Source organism: Prionailurus bengalensis, chromosome D3 (genome assembly GCF_016509475.1).
Source record: "Prionailurus bengalensis isolate Pbe53 chromosome D3, Fcat_Pben_1.1_paternal_pri, whole genome shotgun sequence".
Classification (NCBI taxonomy): Eukaryota; Metazoa; Chordata; class Mammalia; order Carnivora; family Felidae; genus Prionailurus; species Prionailurus bengalensis.
In genome coordinates, this window is record NC_057356.1 from 10,072,557 (window position 1) to 10,087,768 (window position 15,212).

A 15,212-nucleotide genomic window follows, 5' to 3' on the forward strand; every position below is an offset into this window, starting at 1 on the left:
AACAACCCCAGGAGAGAGGGAGTATTATTGTCCTCTCTTCCAGTTGGGACACCAAATCTCCACTGGATACTTTGCTCAATGTCTGACAACCAATGACTATCAAAGTTCAGATGTGAACCCAGGTCTGTCTCATTCTACGATCCCAGCTTCCTTATTTTGGCTGTAAAGAAAGCACTTCTTTTCTTTTGCTTACAACTTCCCAACCTAATGCCAACCATCACAATTTTTTAAATGCTCGGGTTTTAGAATCTAAATAACTATCGGTGTAGCTCAGAGAAACATTCTCCTGCTCTTATTTTTATATTTCAAGATCAGGAGTCAAGATGCCCAGAAACTATTGTCCTTCACCCTAATTAATGAAAACAGCACATACCCAGGGCTGAAAGTCTTTAGACTGCATAATGAATAGTTATTTAATATTTTAGCAACAGTAATTAATTAGTCATAGGACTGCATGCCTGCCACCGTACCATGATGAGGCAGCTGATGAATTAATATTTATAGAACCCCCTCTGGAAAAAGACCATTTACTGGGAATTTCTAGAATGGTCAGAAAGACAAAGAAAGTCCCCGGTCAAAAGAACTCTATGCTGGAAGCCCGGGTGCAGAGAATCCAAATTTAGTCAAGACAACACACACACACACACACACACACACACACACACACACACACACACCTATGCACACAGGAAACATCCATTCATAGGTTCATAGAAAAAAAGGTTTATGGTTTATGATTTCTTTTCTTTGGAATTGTCCTTTCCACTCTTCCATTCAAAAATGAGGTTGAGGTATCAAGATGGGAAGAAAAGAGAAGGTGTTGACTGGGCAACCCTAAGTTGGAAGCAAACAAGCAGCATGAGAAAGCAGGAAAAATAGTGTTGGTAGGTTGGACCTCAATTTCTCTTGGGAAGCATCTCCCCAAGAGAGAGCAAGCTTGTTGATGAAGACCATCTCCCTGCTGCCCCAGCTGCTGACGTGATGTTCACTGGCCTCAGCTCAAGCTGGGGCCCCTCTGGGATTTTGCAATATCTCTCCCTTCTGCTGGCTTTTCTGTACCAGCTGACTGTCTAAAATGAGCCTGTAATCCTTACTGGGCTCACAAAATGCGAGTGTGGAGTGAAGATAAGTGGTCCTTGAAAAGCCTTAATAAAGCTTGAAATAGCTTTAAACAAAGCATCCATGTTAATTTTTAAGGTTTTTCAAAGCACCAAGGGAAAAAACACATGCACACATCTGCTAAATAGACACACACACTGACAGAAACTGTGGGGGAGATTGATTATTTCCATCTCACTAATCACAGTCTCAAAGAGGAAACATACACCTACTTAAAATCTTTTTTTTTCCAAATGATCTGGTAGATCTTGTTCTTTTTTTCTTTTTCCTTTTTTTTTTTTTTTTTTTTTTTTTAATTCAAGGAAGATTATTTCGGATCAGGGGTGGGTCTATGAAGCGGCAGGGAAAGGAAATCGGATGAAAGATGTATTTGAAAACGGAGAGGGAGAAATTCTCCTTGGCGCTCCTTTGAATTACCATCGCTAAGGGACCAGCCTCCACGTTGATGAAAAGCCCAAAGATGAGGCAGCATTGGGTGCAGCTCTCATTGGTAAAAATCAAGCACCTTGGAGCTCTGAAAGTTGCTGTGTCCTCTCGCGCCCCCCTGTGGGCACCAGAGGCCTTGCTGCGCCGGAATTTAAAAATCTGACTTGCCGGGGCGCCTGGGTGGCTCAGTCGGCTGAGCGTCCAATTTTGGCTCAGGTCATGATCTCACGGTGTGTGAGTTCGAGCCCCGCATCAGGCTCTGTGCTGACACGGGGCCTGGAGCCTGCTTCGGATTCGGTGTCTCCCTCTCTCTCTGCCCCTCCCCCACTCATGCTCCGTCTCTCTGTCTCAGAAATAAGCATTAAAAAAAAAAAATCTGACTTGCCAATTTGCAAAAATCTCCCCTGCTGAAAAAATTTAGAGGAAGAAATGGTACCCCCCCACACACACACACAAAGGAAAAGTGAGCAAAAGACACAATCGTAGAGTTTTCACGAAAGGAAAAGCAAGCACTCTATGTTTTCATTAATTCAGTATTCCCTGAGTGCAAGAAGTCCTATCTGTGAGGGGGGGAGTGGAGCACATAGAGCAGAGACACCTGAGTCATATTTGGGGTGAGACTTGGGGGCCAGCAGGAGATCTAAAGCAGTGGTTCTCAACCGTGGAGAACCTACGTGATTTTTGCCTACTGGGGACATTTGGCAATGCCTGGATGAGTTTTTTCATCATGAAGGGGTTGAATGCTACTGACATCTAGTAAATAGAGGCCAGAGATGCGGCTAAACATTCTAGAATGCACAGAACAGTTCTCCCCTTCATGTTGACATTTGCATGCAACCCCCAAATGTCATTAATGTGGAGGCTCAAAAACTGACCAAAAGTGAGGACTGTAGTCAGGGGAAACGTAGCAGTAGAGTTTTCCAAGCCTTCAGAATAGCATGTGTAAAATCTAAGAAGTGAGATAATAATGTACATTTAAAATAAAATAGTATGCAGCCATTGAAAAGAATAAATTTGAAGTTTTGACAGCAATATAAAATATTCATGAAATAGTATTCTACGAAGAAAATCAGATGTATGTAGAAATTTACATACATCCATAGGAACTAGATATGCACCTAGTAACTTGAAAATGGTTGTGTCTGATGAGCATAAGGGTATTTTCTCTTCAATATCCTTGTTACGAAGGAATTCGGTCTGAAGCAGCATTAGGATTCCAGAGTCACACCGGTGGGGGTTTTTATTCCCCACAATTTTAGTATAATTCAAGCTTGTGCCCTGGAAGTTACTTTTGTGTCAGCAAGTTTCTTTCCCGTAAAAATTCACATCGAAGGTTCTAATGAGTTAAAAATCACTAAGTTGGGGGGCTCCTGGGGGGCTCAGTTGGTTAGGCAGCCGACTTCAGCTCAGGTCATGATCTCACGGTCTGTGGGTTGAAGTCCCGCAACGGGTTCTGTGCTGGCAGCTCTGAGCCTGGAGCCTGCTTCCGATTCTGTGTCTCCCTCTCTCTCTGCCCCTCCCCTGCTTGCTGTCTCTTTCTCAAATAATAAACATCAAAAACATTAAAAATCACTTAGTTGGTCAGATTCCTGCAACTGTCCATTTACTAACATATTTTAGTTTTCCCTTGTGTCCTCTAGACCCATGTTCATACAGAAGCTTTTGAAAATGCAAATATGATTATCCTCTGGCTCTAAAATCCTGATCTCTCTTGACTTCCTCTGTTGCCCCACAAAATCCTCAGGATCAAGCTCTTGTTGGGGCTACAGCATCAGTTCTCATGGTCCTCACCCCCTCTCTACCCACTGAACTAAAATACTCCTAGTTCACAGACTAGATACCATCATCATTCCCTTCTCTGGGCTTTTGCTGTGGTCCCGTGGTGGATTGGAAAGTGTCTTCTCAATTCTTCACCTTCTCCCTTTATTAAAATTATACAGCCATGCCCTTTGTTATGAGACTGCACTAGTTGGAAGAGTGTTCCCTCCAAATTCATGTCCATCCAGAATGTGTGAATGTTTCCTTCTCTGAAAACAGGTTACATTACAGATATAATCAAGTCAGAATGATGTTATGCTAGATTTCGACACCAATCCAAAGACTGGTGTCCTCATAAGAAGAGGGAAATTTGGACAGAGACACAGAGACAGAGATCGGAGTGATGCATCTAGGAGCCAAGGAACGCCAAGGATCACCGGAAGAAAATAACCCTGCTGACACTCTAACTTTGCACTGCCAGCCTCCTGAACTGTGGGACTGGATTTCTGTTGTTTTAAACCGCCCAGTCTATGCTGCTTTGTCACTGCCGCCCCAGGAGACTAATAGGGCAATTTCCCCAAACTTCCCATCAGAGCAGGTCAAATAGATCTCCCCTCCCCACTGAGGTCTTGGCCATGGGACATGCTTCAGACAATGGAGTTTTAGCAGATGACCAGAGGTTAAAATGTCTTTGTGTCCATTGGCACCCGTCAAGAGGAGCACACGCTTTGGGAGTTGCTGGTCCCCAAATGAGACATGTGGCAGAACTGAGCCACCAGCCCCTAGCCTGGAGCTGAGCCCTCCAGATCCCAGCCCCGAAGTTCAGCCAACCCACAGCCTACCCACAGACCCTGGAGGGGTGAAACACATGCTTTTTATTGTCAACCACTAACAATACTGACATTTGTTTTTTGGTTAATCCCTAAATCCTGAGTGCCTGGCGTGGTGCTTAGAATAAAGTAGTTGCTCCATAAAGGTTCTTAGTGCTGAATCTGAAGATGCTGTGCAAGACTTCACACATTCATTTGTAAGGTGGTTTTACAGTTTGCATGTGCTACCCGCTCCCTATTGCTCCTGCCTCTCGGCTGCTTCTTCACCTCTTCTCAGTGTCCGTTGTGATCTAAAAAGGTCACCCTGGCTTCTTTCAATTTCTTTACCAATTGTGTCGTTGTTCCTACTGCTTGGCCTTGGCACTTGCTGTCCCCTAGCCTAGATGCACTTCCTCACCTGGGAAGCTTGTCAAACTCCTCATCGTTCAGGTCTCACTACCTCACAGAGAACTCCCCTGGCCTCCCCAAACATCACAAGTCCACCTCTTTCTCAACGTCTTTCCACACTATACCTCTTAGGACTAGTTAACTGCAATTAAATAATGACCAATACAAACGTAGATGCTGGTCTCCCTGGCTAGACTGTAAGACACATTATGGCTACCACAGTGCTTGGCACATAGTCCGGGCTTAATACACAGTCGAAGAATCACTAGAGGCACCTGGGTGGCTTAGTCGATCAGGCATCGGGCTTCGGCTCAGGTCATGATCTCATGCTTTGTGAGTTCCAGCCCCACGTCAGGCCCACTTTCTCTCTCTCTCTCTCTCAAAAATGAATAAACATTAAAAAATTAAGGAAAATCAAAGTAAAAAAAAAATCACTAAATGAATTAATTCCAAGTCATCTTTTTGTAGGGAAGTCCACATGTAGGGAAATTAATTGAAACAAGGTTCTGCTTTAATCATCTGAGGGGCAGCAGAGGACATGGTTAAGAGCATGGGTCCAAGGGCCAGACAATCCAGGTTCAAATCCCATTTGGAGGAATTACTTAACCTCTTTGCACCTTAATCTTCCCATCTGTAAAATAGGAGTGATAGTGAAAAATACAAGAACATGCTTCCTATAGTGGTAGTAAGGGAGTTAAAAGTATGTATCTTTGGGGTGCCTGGGTGACTCAGTCGGTTAAGCGCCCGACTTTGGCTCAGGTCATGATCTTGCTGTCCATGAGTTCGAGCCCCGCGTCGGGCTCTGTGCTGACAGCTCAGAGCCTGGAGTCTGTTTCAGATTCTGTGTCTCCCTCTCTCTTGGACCCTCCTCCGTTCATACTCTGTCTCTCTCTGTCTCAAAAATAAATAAATGTTTAAAAAAAATTTTTTTTAAGTATGTATCTTTTTAAGAAAAATTTTAAATGGTATTTTTAATGTTTATTTTTTTGAGAGAGAGGGGGTGAAGGGGCACAGAGAGAAGGAGACAGAGGAAACAAAGAAGGCTCTGTGCTGGCAGCACAGAGCCCAATGCAGGGCTTAAACTCACGAACCATGAGTTCATGACCCAAGCCGAAGTCAGCCACCCAGGTGCCCAGGATTTAAAAGTATAGCTCTTGGGGCGCCTGGGTGGCGCAGTCGGTTAAGCGGCCGACTTCAGCCAGGTCACGATCTCGCGGCCCGTGAGTTCGAGCCCCGCGTCGGGCTCTGGGCTGATGGCTCGGAGCCTGGAGCCTGTTTCCGATTCTGTGTCTCCCTCTCTCTCTGCCCCTCCCCTGTTCATGCTCTGTCTCTCTCTGTCCCAAAAATAAATAAAAAACGTTGAAAAAAAAATTAAAAAAATAAATAAATAAAAGTATAGCTCTTAATGTGGAAAGCAGTATGGTGGTCCCTCAAAAAATTAAACATCATTACCATACAATCAAGCAATTCCACTTTTTAAGATTGTCAACGCAAAGCCCAACATGGGGCTCGATCTCACAAACCATGAGATCATGATATGAACTAAAACCAAGAGTTGGATATTTAAAGGACTAAGCCATCCAGGCCCCCGCTTAAGATTTTAAATAATCTCTACACCCAACATAGGGCTTAAACTCATAACCCAGAGATCAAGAGTAACATGCTCCATGGACTGAAACAGCCAAGTGCCCACGCTTCTTTTTTTTTTTTTTTTTAATTTTTTTTTCAACATTTATTTATTTTTGGGACAGAGAGAGACAGAGCATGAACGGGGGAGGGGCAGAGAGAGAAGGAGACACAGAATCGGAAACAGGCTCCAGGCTCTGAGCCATCAGCCCAGAGCCCGACGCGGGGCTCGAACTCACGGGCCGCGAGATCGTGACCTGGCTGAAGTCGGACGCTTAACCGACTGCGCCACCCAGGCGCCCCCCCACGCTTCTTTTTTAAAGGTACTGTTTAAAATAACTTTTTGGGGGGGCACCAGGGTAGCGCAGTCAGTTAAGCATCCGACTCTTGATCTTGGCTCAGGCCATAATCTCAGTGTGTGGGTTGGAGCCCCACATCGGGCTCTGCACTGATGGCGTGGAGCCTGCTTGGAATTCTGTCTCTCCTCTCTGCCCCTCCCCAGCCTATGTGCTCTCTCTCTCTCAAAATAAATAAACTTAAAAAAATTTTTTTTAAATGTTTATTTTTGAAAGACAGAGCACAAGTCAGGGAGGGGCAAAGAGAGAGGGAGTCACAGAATCTGAAGCAGGCTCCTGGCTCTGAGCTGTCAGCCCAGAGACCGATGCGGGGCTTAAACCCATGAACCGTGAGATCATGACCTGAGCCAAAGTTGGACACTTAAACGACTGAGCCACCCAAGCAGCCCATAATCTTCAGAATTTTTATAACCTTGACGCTCAACGTGGGACTCAAACTCATGACCCTGAGATCAAGAGTTGCATGCTTTACTGACTGAGTCAGCCAGGGGCCCCCAAGCAATTTCAAACATGATTGAAAGCAGGGACTTGAGTAGATATCTGTATGTCATGGCCACAATAGCTTTATTCACAGTTGCCAAAAGGGAGAAACAACCCAAATGTGCATCCATAGGTGAATGAGTCAACAAAAAGGCAATATACCCACACAAAGAAATATGATTCAGTCATAAAAAGGGATGAAGTTCTGACACCAGCTAGAACATGGATGAACCTTGAAGAAATTATGCAAAGTGAGATAATCCAGACACAAATACTGTGTGATTCCACTTATATGAGCTACATAGTATTCTCTGTATTAATGATATTCATAGTATTCTATACCCAATCTATATCTGTATCTCCGTCTAATATAGAGAGAACAGGTAGAATAGTCGTTACCGAGGCTGGGGAAGAGGGAAAGGGGAGTCGCACAGGACTTCAGTTTAGAATGACAAAAACGTCCGGAGATGGACGGTGGTAATGGTTGCACAATACAAACTGTACATTTAGAAAAGTTTAAAATAGTACATGTTGTTACATATATTTTACCACAATAAAGTAATTCTACAGAAGTACATACTTTAACTGCTTGGCACATACTCAGGACCACAGTATTTGCTATAGTGATCATCTGAAAGGTAAGTGAATAAGCAGCAAAACAAGGATTCAAAACTAAGTCCTTTGATCCCCAAAGCTCTGACTTTAACCTCTAGTTTCCAATTGACCTGCACTCAATGGTTATTTTTTGAATGTATTATTCCACACCTTTTTCCCAAAGAAATTCCCATTTTATTTAAACGTGTTATTGTTGAGAAAGAGAAAGAGAACACACAAGTGGGGTAGGGGCAGAGAGAGAGAGACACAGAATCCAAAGCAGGTCCCAGGCTCTGAGCTGTCAGCACAGAGCCCGATATGGGCTCAGAACCACATGGTCAGACACTTTGCCACCTAGGCGCCCCAGAAATTCCCATTTTATACTTGTATAATGTATACTTGTACAATGGGGAAAGCCAGAGCATTGTCTGTCCTTACATGTCATTTGTACCTTGACACTATTTTTTTTGAATTACACATGGAAGAGCAGCACCGAACTCAGTACAACACTTACTAGAGCCGCCAACACTGGGAATCAGGCCCTAGGCCTTGGTCACTACAGCTTGGGAGGTGATGTAGGCTGAATAACGGTCCCAAAGTGTGTCTATGGCCTAATGCCCGCCCCCGTGTACTTCATTTGGCAAAAGGGATTTTGCTGCACATTTTGACATGGGGAATGTGGTAGAGCACATAGATAGATCTGGTCTTTGTCCCCGTTCCTAACACAGAGCTCTTAAAGCCCACTGAATTTCCCAAGTGGTAGGGGCATCTTTTTTTATTGCTAAGAAGCTCCTTTAGATCATACCTGAGTGTATGCTGATGAGGTGACTTACAGGACGAGACCCTAGCCTCAAGAAGGGACCAATCACCAGAAAGCCCAACTGATTATAAGGTGGGAACCTTCAGCCCTACCCAGACTTAAGGCAGGGAGGGAATGGGGGTACTGGGCCTGGGCCTGGGGTTTGAAGAAGCTGGGGATTATAAGGTTTGATGAACTTCTGGGTCGGTGAACACGTCAGTGTTGGAGAGGACATGCAAACTCCATGCTACTCCCCACCCTTACCTTGTGCTATAGACTTCCTCCATTTGGCTGAGTTGTATCCTTTACAATAAATTCAAGTAAGGCGCTTCCAAGTTCTGAGTCATGATAGCAAATTATTGAATCTGAGGAGGGTTGTCAAGTAGCCAGGTCAAAGAGGGATGACCTGGGGGGTGGGAGGGGTCTACTGCTTGTAATTGGTATCTGATGGGCCAGAGAGAAGAGTAGGCTGAAGAAAACGGGCCAATCAGAGGGTCTTGTGTTGTGGCCAAGATGATTTTGGAACTGAGCCTGAGTGATAAACAGCCACTAAAAGGCCGTACCCAGAAGTGACATGTTTAGATTTGTTTCAAAAATGTATCCAAGAACATAGCTATTAATCTACTCAAGAGGCTAGAATTAAAAAGAGAGGGCACCTGGCTGGCTCAGCTCATGATCTGAGTTTGTGGGTTCAAGCCCTGCATCAGGCTCTGCACAGTATGGAGACTGCTTCGGATCCTTGGTCTCCCTCTCTCTGCCCCTCCCCAGCTTGCGATCTCTATCTCTCCCTCTCAAAAAAATAAACATTAAAAAAGAAAAAAAAGTGAAAAAAAAAAGATCATGGGGATGTGACATACAGCATGGTGACTATAGTTAACACTACCATATATTTGAAAGTTGCTAGATTGTGTAAATTCTCACAAAAAATTTTCGAACTACATACGGTGATGGATGGTAACCAGACTTACAGTACTGATTATTACATTGTACACCCGAATCTGTCAATTCTCTCAATTAACAAAACTGAAAATACCAAGCGCTGGCAAGGGAGTGGAGTAACTCACACATTGTTGGTGGGATACAAAATGGAAGTCTTAGCAGTTTCTTACAAAGGTAAACGTGTATTTACCATACAACCCAGCAATCCCGCATTTTCATCCAACAGAAATGAAAACACATCCACACAAAAACCTGTATGTGAATGTTGATGGTGGCTTTATTCACCATCTCCAGGAACTGTGAACCACCCAAAGTTGTTTGGTGGGTGAATTTTAGGGAAGTTAATACAATGATATAATGGAGCAACAAATGACTGAAAAACCGAACCATGAATATGAACAAATCGCAAAAACGTTATGCTAAGTGGCGTATTATAAGACCTTCTGTAAAAGGCAAAACTACACCTTACAGAAATTGGATGACTGCCTGCAGCGGGAGCGGACTTTAGAAGCATGAAGGAACTTTGGTGGTGGTGATGCTTACTGAACTACATAGACGTCACTGGATCGCGAATTTCACCAAATGTTAATCGTCAATTAGATCAACTTTAAAAAACACCCCACCAGGGCCATCTTTCCCTTATCTACTGCCAAAACCTCTAATCTGATGACCCCCTGTTTAGGGAGCCTGTGGAGAAATGAACCCTTTTTTAGAGACAGAGGTAGAGAATCCTAAGCAGGTTCCATGTCCAGTGTGGAACCTGAGGCAGGGCTCAATCTCTCGACCTGAGCCAAAATCAAGATGGTCAACTGAGCACCCAGGCACCCCTGGACACTTTTATACAGACGCTAAACTGGTTCAAACCCCCCAGAGGGCAGTTTGGCACAATCTATTAAAATCAAAATGCATAAATCCTTACTCAGCCAAAAATAATTCTTACCAGATACTCACTCACCTGTGTGCACACTTGAGAGCTCATCTACTACTGTGTGTATATTTACAAAAGATGTAAACCCAAATATCCATATAAGGGAATACTATAGTCTGTATCAGTAAAGATGGGACTTTAAAATTTTTTTTTTTACATTTTTTTGAGACAGAGTGAGACAGAGCACAAGTGGGGGAGGGGTAGAGAGAGAAGGAGACACAGAATCCAAAGCAGGCTCTAGGCTCCGAGCGAGCATTCAGCACAGAGCCCGATGCGGAGCTCGAACCCACAAACTGCGAGATCATGACCCGAGTCGAAGTCGGTCACCCAACCGACTGACCCACCCAGGTGCCCCTGAAGATGGGACTTTCTATGGAATGACCAAAACACACGGTTTGTCATCTATGTAATAATATGTACAGCATAAGGGCTTTTTGGTTAAAAAAAAAAAAAAAAAAAAGATGGCAAATAATTATACTCATTTGCTATATTGCTACGTATGCTTTTAAAAAACCAGATATACAAGATTGCAATGATTATGGGGGAGAAATGGGTATTACCCATTCAAAGGAAGGAAAGTTTGTGGCCTGAAGAGCTATTTTTTGTCCACATAGCCCAGTACTGACCTGCTCAGTAATGACTGGGGAAATGTCGCTATTTCCTACTGGTGGGTGCCGGGTGGCAAGCCAGACGGTGAGGAAGGCAAGAACGCTGATCCAAACCGATGACACAGTGGAGCTTCCACTGCAGCTGGTGCCAGCCTCCCGACCCCGACTGCTCTTAGCAGAGGCCAAGATGCCACAAATGCCACAAGCATGCAGAGCCAAACCACATCTCTGGGCAGAGAAAGATTAAAAACAAAAAAGAAAAAAAACACACAAGAGAGACGGATCTGTTATTTAATTAGGTTCTTTGTAAGAAATTTAGAACACCAATTTGTGAGGGTAAACGCCATTCGTGAGGGCAAACACAGAGCGGAGGTAGCCCTGAAGCTGAGGAACGGCTTTGATTTTTGGCAGAATTTGCGAGTCCACAGCTTTCTGATCGACCTTGCGCTGCTCTGTAATCTCGTATTTCTAGGGGGAAGGGAGGGAAAAAAAAGAAGAAAATCATTTAAAAGTAGGGCACAAGGACCACACTCCAGTCCTCTCAGGAATCCTAGCTCACAAATACTCAATCCCAGGGATATTTAGAATGTAATTTTAATAATCCTTTCCTTGGAGGGCTGTGAAATACAACCTGTTTCGAGTATAACAAAAATAGCAGCTCTTTTCCTTTTGTCTTTTTTAATAGACATCAAGGATAAACGAGGCTGAACTCCCATTAGAACAGTAGCAGTGAATTCAGAGCTCCACGAAAACTCTCAAAAAGATTCTGAGATGAGCTCTCAACTGCCATTAAAAATTACTGAATGCAGCAGCATCTGGAACACTATTATTCCCCAGATATTTCTCATGATTTACGACTCTTCTTCATCGATTCGTAACTGTATTTTCACTCCCACCCAGAGGAGCTGGAGCTATCAAAAACGAAGACAGAAAAAGCAGCTTACCTCTTTCTCCGTGTCGAAGATCTCACCTTCCTGGTGTCTGGGCTTACGCAGCTTCTTCTTCTTAAAGTAAGCATCAGTGAGGTGTTTGGGGATTTTCACATTGCTGATATCAATTTTGGTGGAGGTGGCAATGACAAATTTCTGGTGTGTTCTACGCAGAGGAACTCGATTAAGGGACAGAGGTCCTGAGGGGGGAAAAATCAATACGCTGAGGCAAAGAGAAAGCAAAGACTTAGGAGACAGCAGTCACTCAAACACACTGGTCAAAACCACAGGTTCCTGACAAATTTAAACTGAGCGCTGCTTTCCAGAGTGAACAGTTCATTTTACCTGTTTAGCAATTCCACTTTGGTTCCAAGTGGAAGACCAATTACAAGTCTGTGAGATCATTCCTTGTGGGTAACAGCCAACCATTCTGCACTTTAGGTGGCAGATGCTTGGTGATATGTTGCCACACAGAACGTAAACACTTGCTTCCTCAGAACTCAGGTATACATGTGACAATGAAATAAGACACGGAACCACATAGCACTGAAAATTCCATTTAGGTGGGTACAAAAGTACACTTAAAAATGCCAAGCTTCAGGGCACCTGGATGGCTCAGTTAAGTGTCCAACTCTTGGATTTCAGTTCAGGTCATGACCTCATGGTTCCTGAGACCGAACTCTGGGTCAGGCTCTGCACTCACAGTGTGGAGCCTGCTTGGGGGTCTCTCCCTGCGCCCCCCCCCCACCACCAAAATAAATAAATAAATGTAAAAAAAAAAAATGCCAAGTTTCAGAGAGTATAAAATTCAAGGATTTTCTTACCAGTCACAAGTAGCAAGCCACTGCTCAGTTGCTTCAGGAAAACCACTCTCTGTGAATTAAACAGAAATCTCAGACATTTCTGCAATTACAAATGCACTTCTGAGTTAATCAAATCATAGGCTTATAAATTTGGTAAAGGAAATTTCTCAATACGTATCTGCTCAGCAATCTTGGAAGCAACTACACCAAACTACCAACAGGGATGACCCTTGGATATGAGCAATACTTTTGGGTGCTTCTTTTTAAGGAACAACCATTACTTCTAATGCTTACTTAATATCCTTTAACTCACGAATTCCATCCCTAGAAATCTATACAAGTACTTTCAGATACAGGGACATGGGAATCATCTATAATAAGCCCAACAGCAGGAAATGGTAATAATTTATCATACATTACGGACTAAATTCGTTATGCTAGTGACTGGGCTGCTGGTCTTGTTATGGGCTACCCACCCACCGTGAACTAGTTACTGCAGGCAAATAAAGAATCCCACCTGGAGCGTGACCCATTACAATCAAGCACCTGCGGCTCAGACACCTGAGCTGAAGCTCCACGAGCCGAGGTGCTCTGCTCACCTTGCCTCTGTGGCGCCCAGTGAGGATGATCAAAATGGTCCCAGGAGTGATGCTAGCTCGCAGTTTCCTCACATGCTGACTAAAAGGTTTTTTGCCGTGGCTCAACAGCTTCCGAGGCACATCTTCAGTAGGATAATACCTAGGCTGTAGAGAATCCATAGGTTCATCTTATTTAAACAAGCTCATCAGATTAGTAGAGCTGGTGGTCAGTGAAACACTTGCTACACCCTTTTCACTGACTTCAAATGCTTTAGTTACACTATTAACAGTTCATTTTCACTTGTCCTTAGATACTAAATTTGGCAAAGATCAATGCTGCTTACTCTTTCCATGTAAAACATAGGGTGGAATCCATTTAACAGAGCTGTGTGTTCAGGCAAAGATGAAAACCATCAATCTGGGATTAAACCAAACCTGAGACTTCCATGGCAAGCTATCATACACGGTCCTAGCATTACACACGGTCCTGTGGCAGTGATTCTCAAGCTTTTATGGGGTCCCTGACCTTAACCTAAATCGTCCTTCTCCAGAAACAACACGTCTGATGCACATTTTGGAGGTTACGGAGGAGGCATGGCTTGTTTTTCGATTCCAATTGTGTTCACATTCTCCCCGTCAACACGCATTACTCCCATTTTATCCACAACGGAAAAAAAAACAAAAAACCAAAAACACAGTTTACATCAAGAGCACCAGTTCACTTACTGTGAAAACAAGACCCCACACAAAGACTGCTACTAAGGGTGTGACAAGTAACTCACAATAACCTCTTGCTTTTACTCCAAACATTAGTACCTAACAGAAAAACCAGTTCACAAAAAATGTGACCAGGAATCAAAGCGCCACTTTCTCTCTGGGGCAGTAATTTCCAACTGTGAGGACTGTAATACATCTGGGCATGTTTCCACAATGAAAATCGCAGAGTTGGGTCTTGTGGGTGGTTAAAGAGGAGCCACGAAACCGTGCTCTGGTCCGCAAACGCTCTCTAGGCCTAGCAGCATCCTAGGCTTCGTGCCTCAATTCTCACAACAACCCCGTGAGGCAAACCTTCATTCCCATTTTGCAGGCGAAGAAACCGAAGCACAGAAGAGTCAATTAATTAATTAATTAATATCTGCTTAAGTAGTATCAATTATTAGTTATCTACTTAATTAATGTCAACCAACCAACGGTTAAGGTCCAAAAGTTTACAAATGTTTGCAAGGCCAGAATCCTCCATTAGTAATCCTCCAGTAGGTAAACCCACACACACACAAAAACCCCTCCCACCATTCGAATCTTCCAAATCTTACCATTTTGCGAAGTTTAACCACTCGGGTACCACCATTCTTGTCACCACCAACTGGTTTTGTGACAGTAGCAAGAACCTTCTCCTTCTTTTTCTTCTCAATCTATCAGGACACAAATGCGTCAAAGTCAGAGGCAGACCAACATTCCTCAGGTTAAGAACGGTAAGTGATGCTCGGTGACTCCCCTTCATCCCTTACCCTGGATTTAGCTGCTGAATACTTCCTCTTGTACATGGCCTTTCTCGAATACATAGCCGATCGGGAGTATCTGCCAATTCCTCTGACTAGGACCGGGTTTCGGCTGCAGTGGGGCTTCCCCTTCTTTGGCGTTTTAGCCTTGAGGTTAGCCTTCTTAACCTTGCCACCAGCATCAGCCTTCTTGGCTTCAGGTTTCTTCTCCTTAGCATCCGGCTTCTCAGCTTTTTCGCCCGCCATCTAGCAATACACAGATTAAAAAGAAACGCATTTCACCAACTACCTTATAACAAAACAGTATCTAAACTGGACACGGATAGGCTTCCGAGGGGAGGAACCCTCACTTTCTCTGTCCAAGTACCTCTAACGTTCCTTCATGCCTCCCTTGTAAGATAGGTCTTCCTCCAAAACCACACACATCTGGAACAACCGTCATAATGGTTAATTTTTGGGTTGTCTCCGGAATACGCTTTTTTTTTTTTTTTTTAATTTGAAGAAATCTTACATCTGTTTGCTAAATATTTAGTGGTCAAAAGTCTCCATTCCA

General features: G+C 43.8%; 1 protein-coding gene across 1 annotated transcript; it reads right to left on the reverse strand.

The window, feature by feature from the left end:
- Positions 1–11,127: 11,127 nt before the first annotated feature.
- Positions 11,128–14,929, reverse strand: RPL6 (ribosomal protein L6). The gene is made up of 6 exons (XM_043557650.1): positions 14,669–14,929; positions 14,474–14,572; positions 13,182–13,325; positions 12,604–12,652; positions 11,795–11,979; positions 11,128–11,318 (listed from the first exon to the last, which is right to left on the reverse strand). The coding sequence occupies exons 1-6, from the start codon at positions 14,903–14,905 to the stop codon at positions 11,166–11,168; spliced, it is 867 nt and encodes a 288-aa protein (XP_043413585.1). The 5' UTR covers positions 14,906–14,929; the 3' UTR covers positions 11,128–11,165.
- Between the last annotated feature and the right edge of the window lie 283 nt (positions 14,930–15,212).

Coding starts and splice junctions, on each gene's coding strand:
- RPL6 (XM_043557650.1), bottom strand. CDS start 14,905: ATGGCGGGCGAAAAAGCTGAGAAGCCGGATGCTAAGGAGAAGAAACCT. Junction 14,573..14,668: donor ATTCAGCAGCTAAATCCAGG/GTAAGGGATGAA, acceptor GTGTCCTGATAG/ATTGAGAAGAAAAAGAAGGA. Junction 12,653..13,181: donor CTGGGCGCCACAGAGGCAAG/GTGAGCAGAGCA, acceptor TTTAATTCACAG/AGAGTGGTTTTCCTGAAGCA.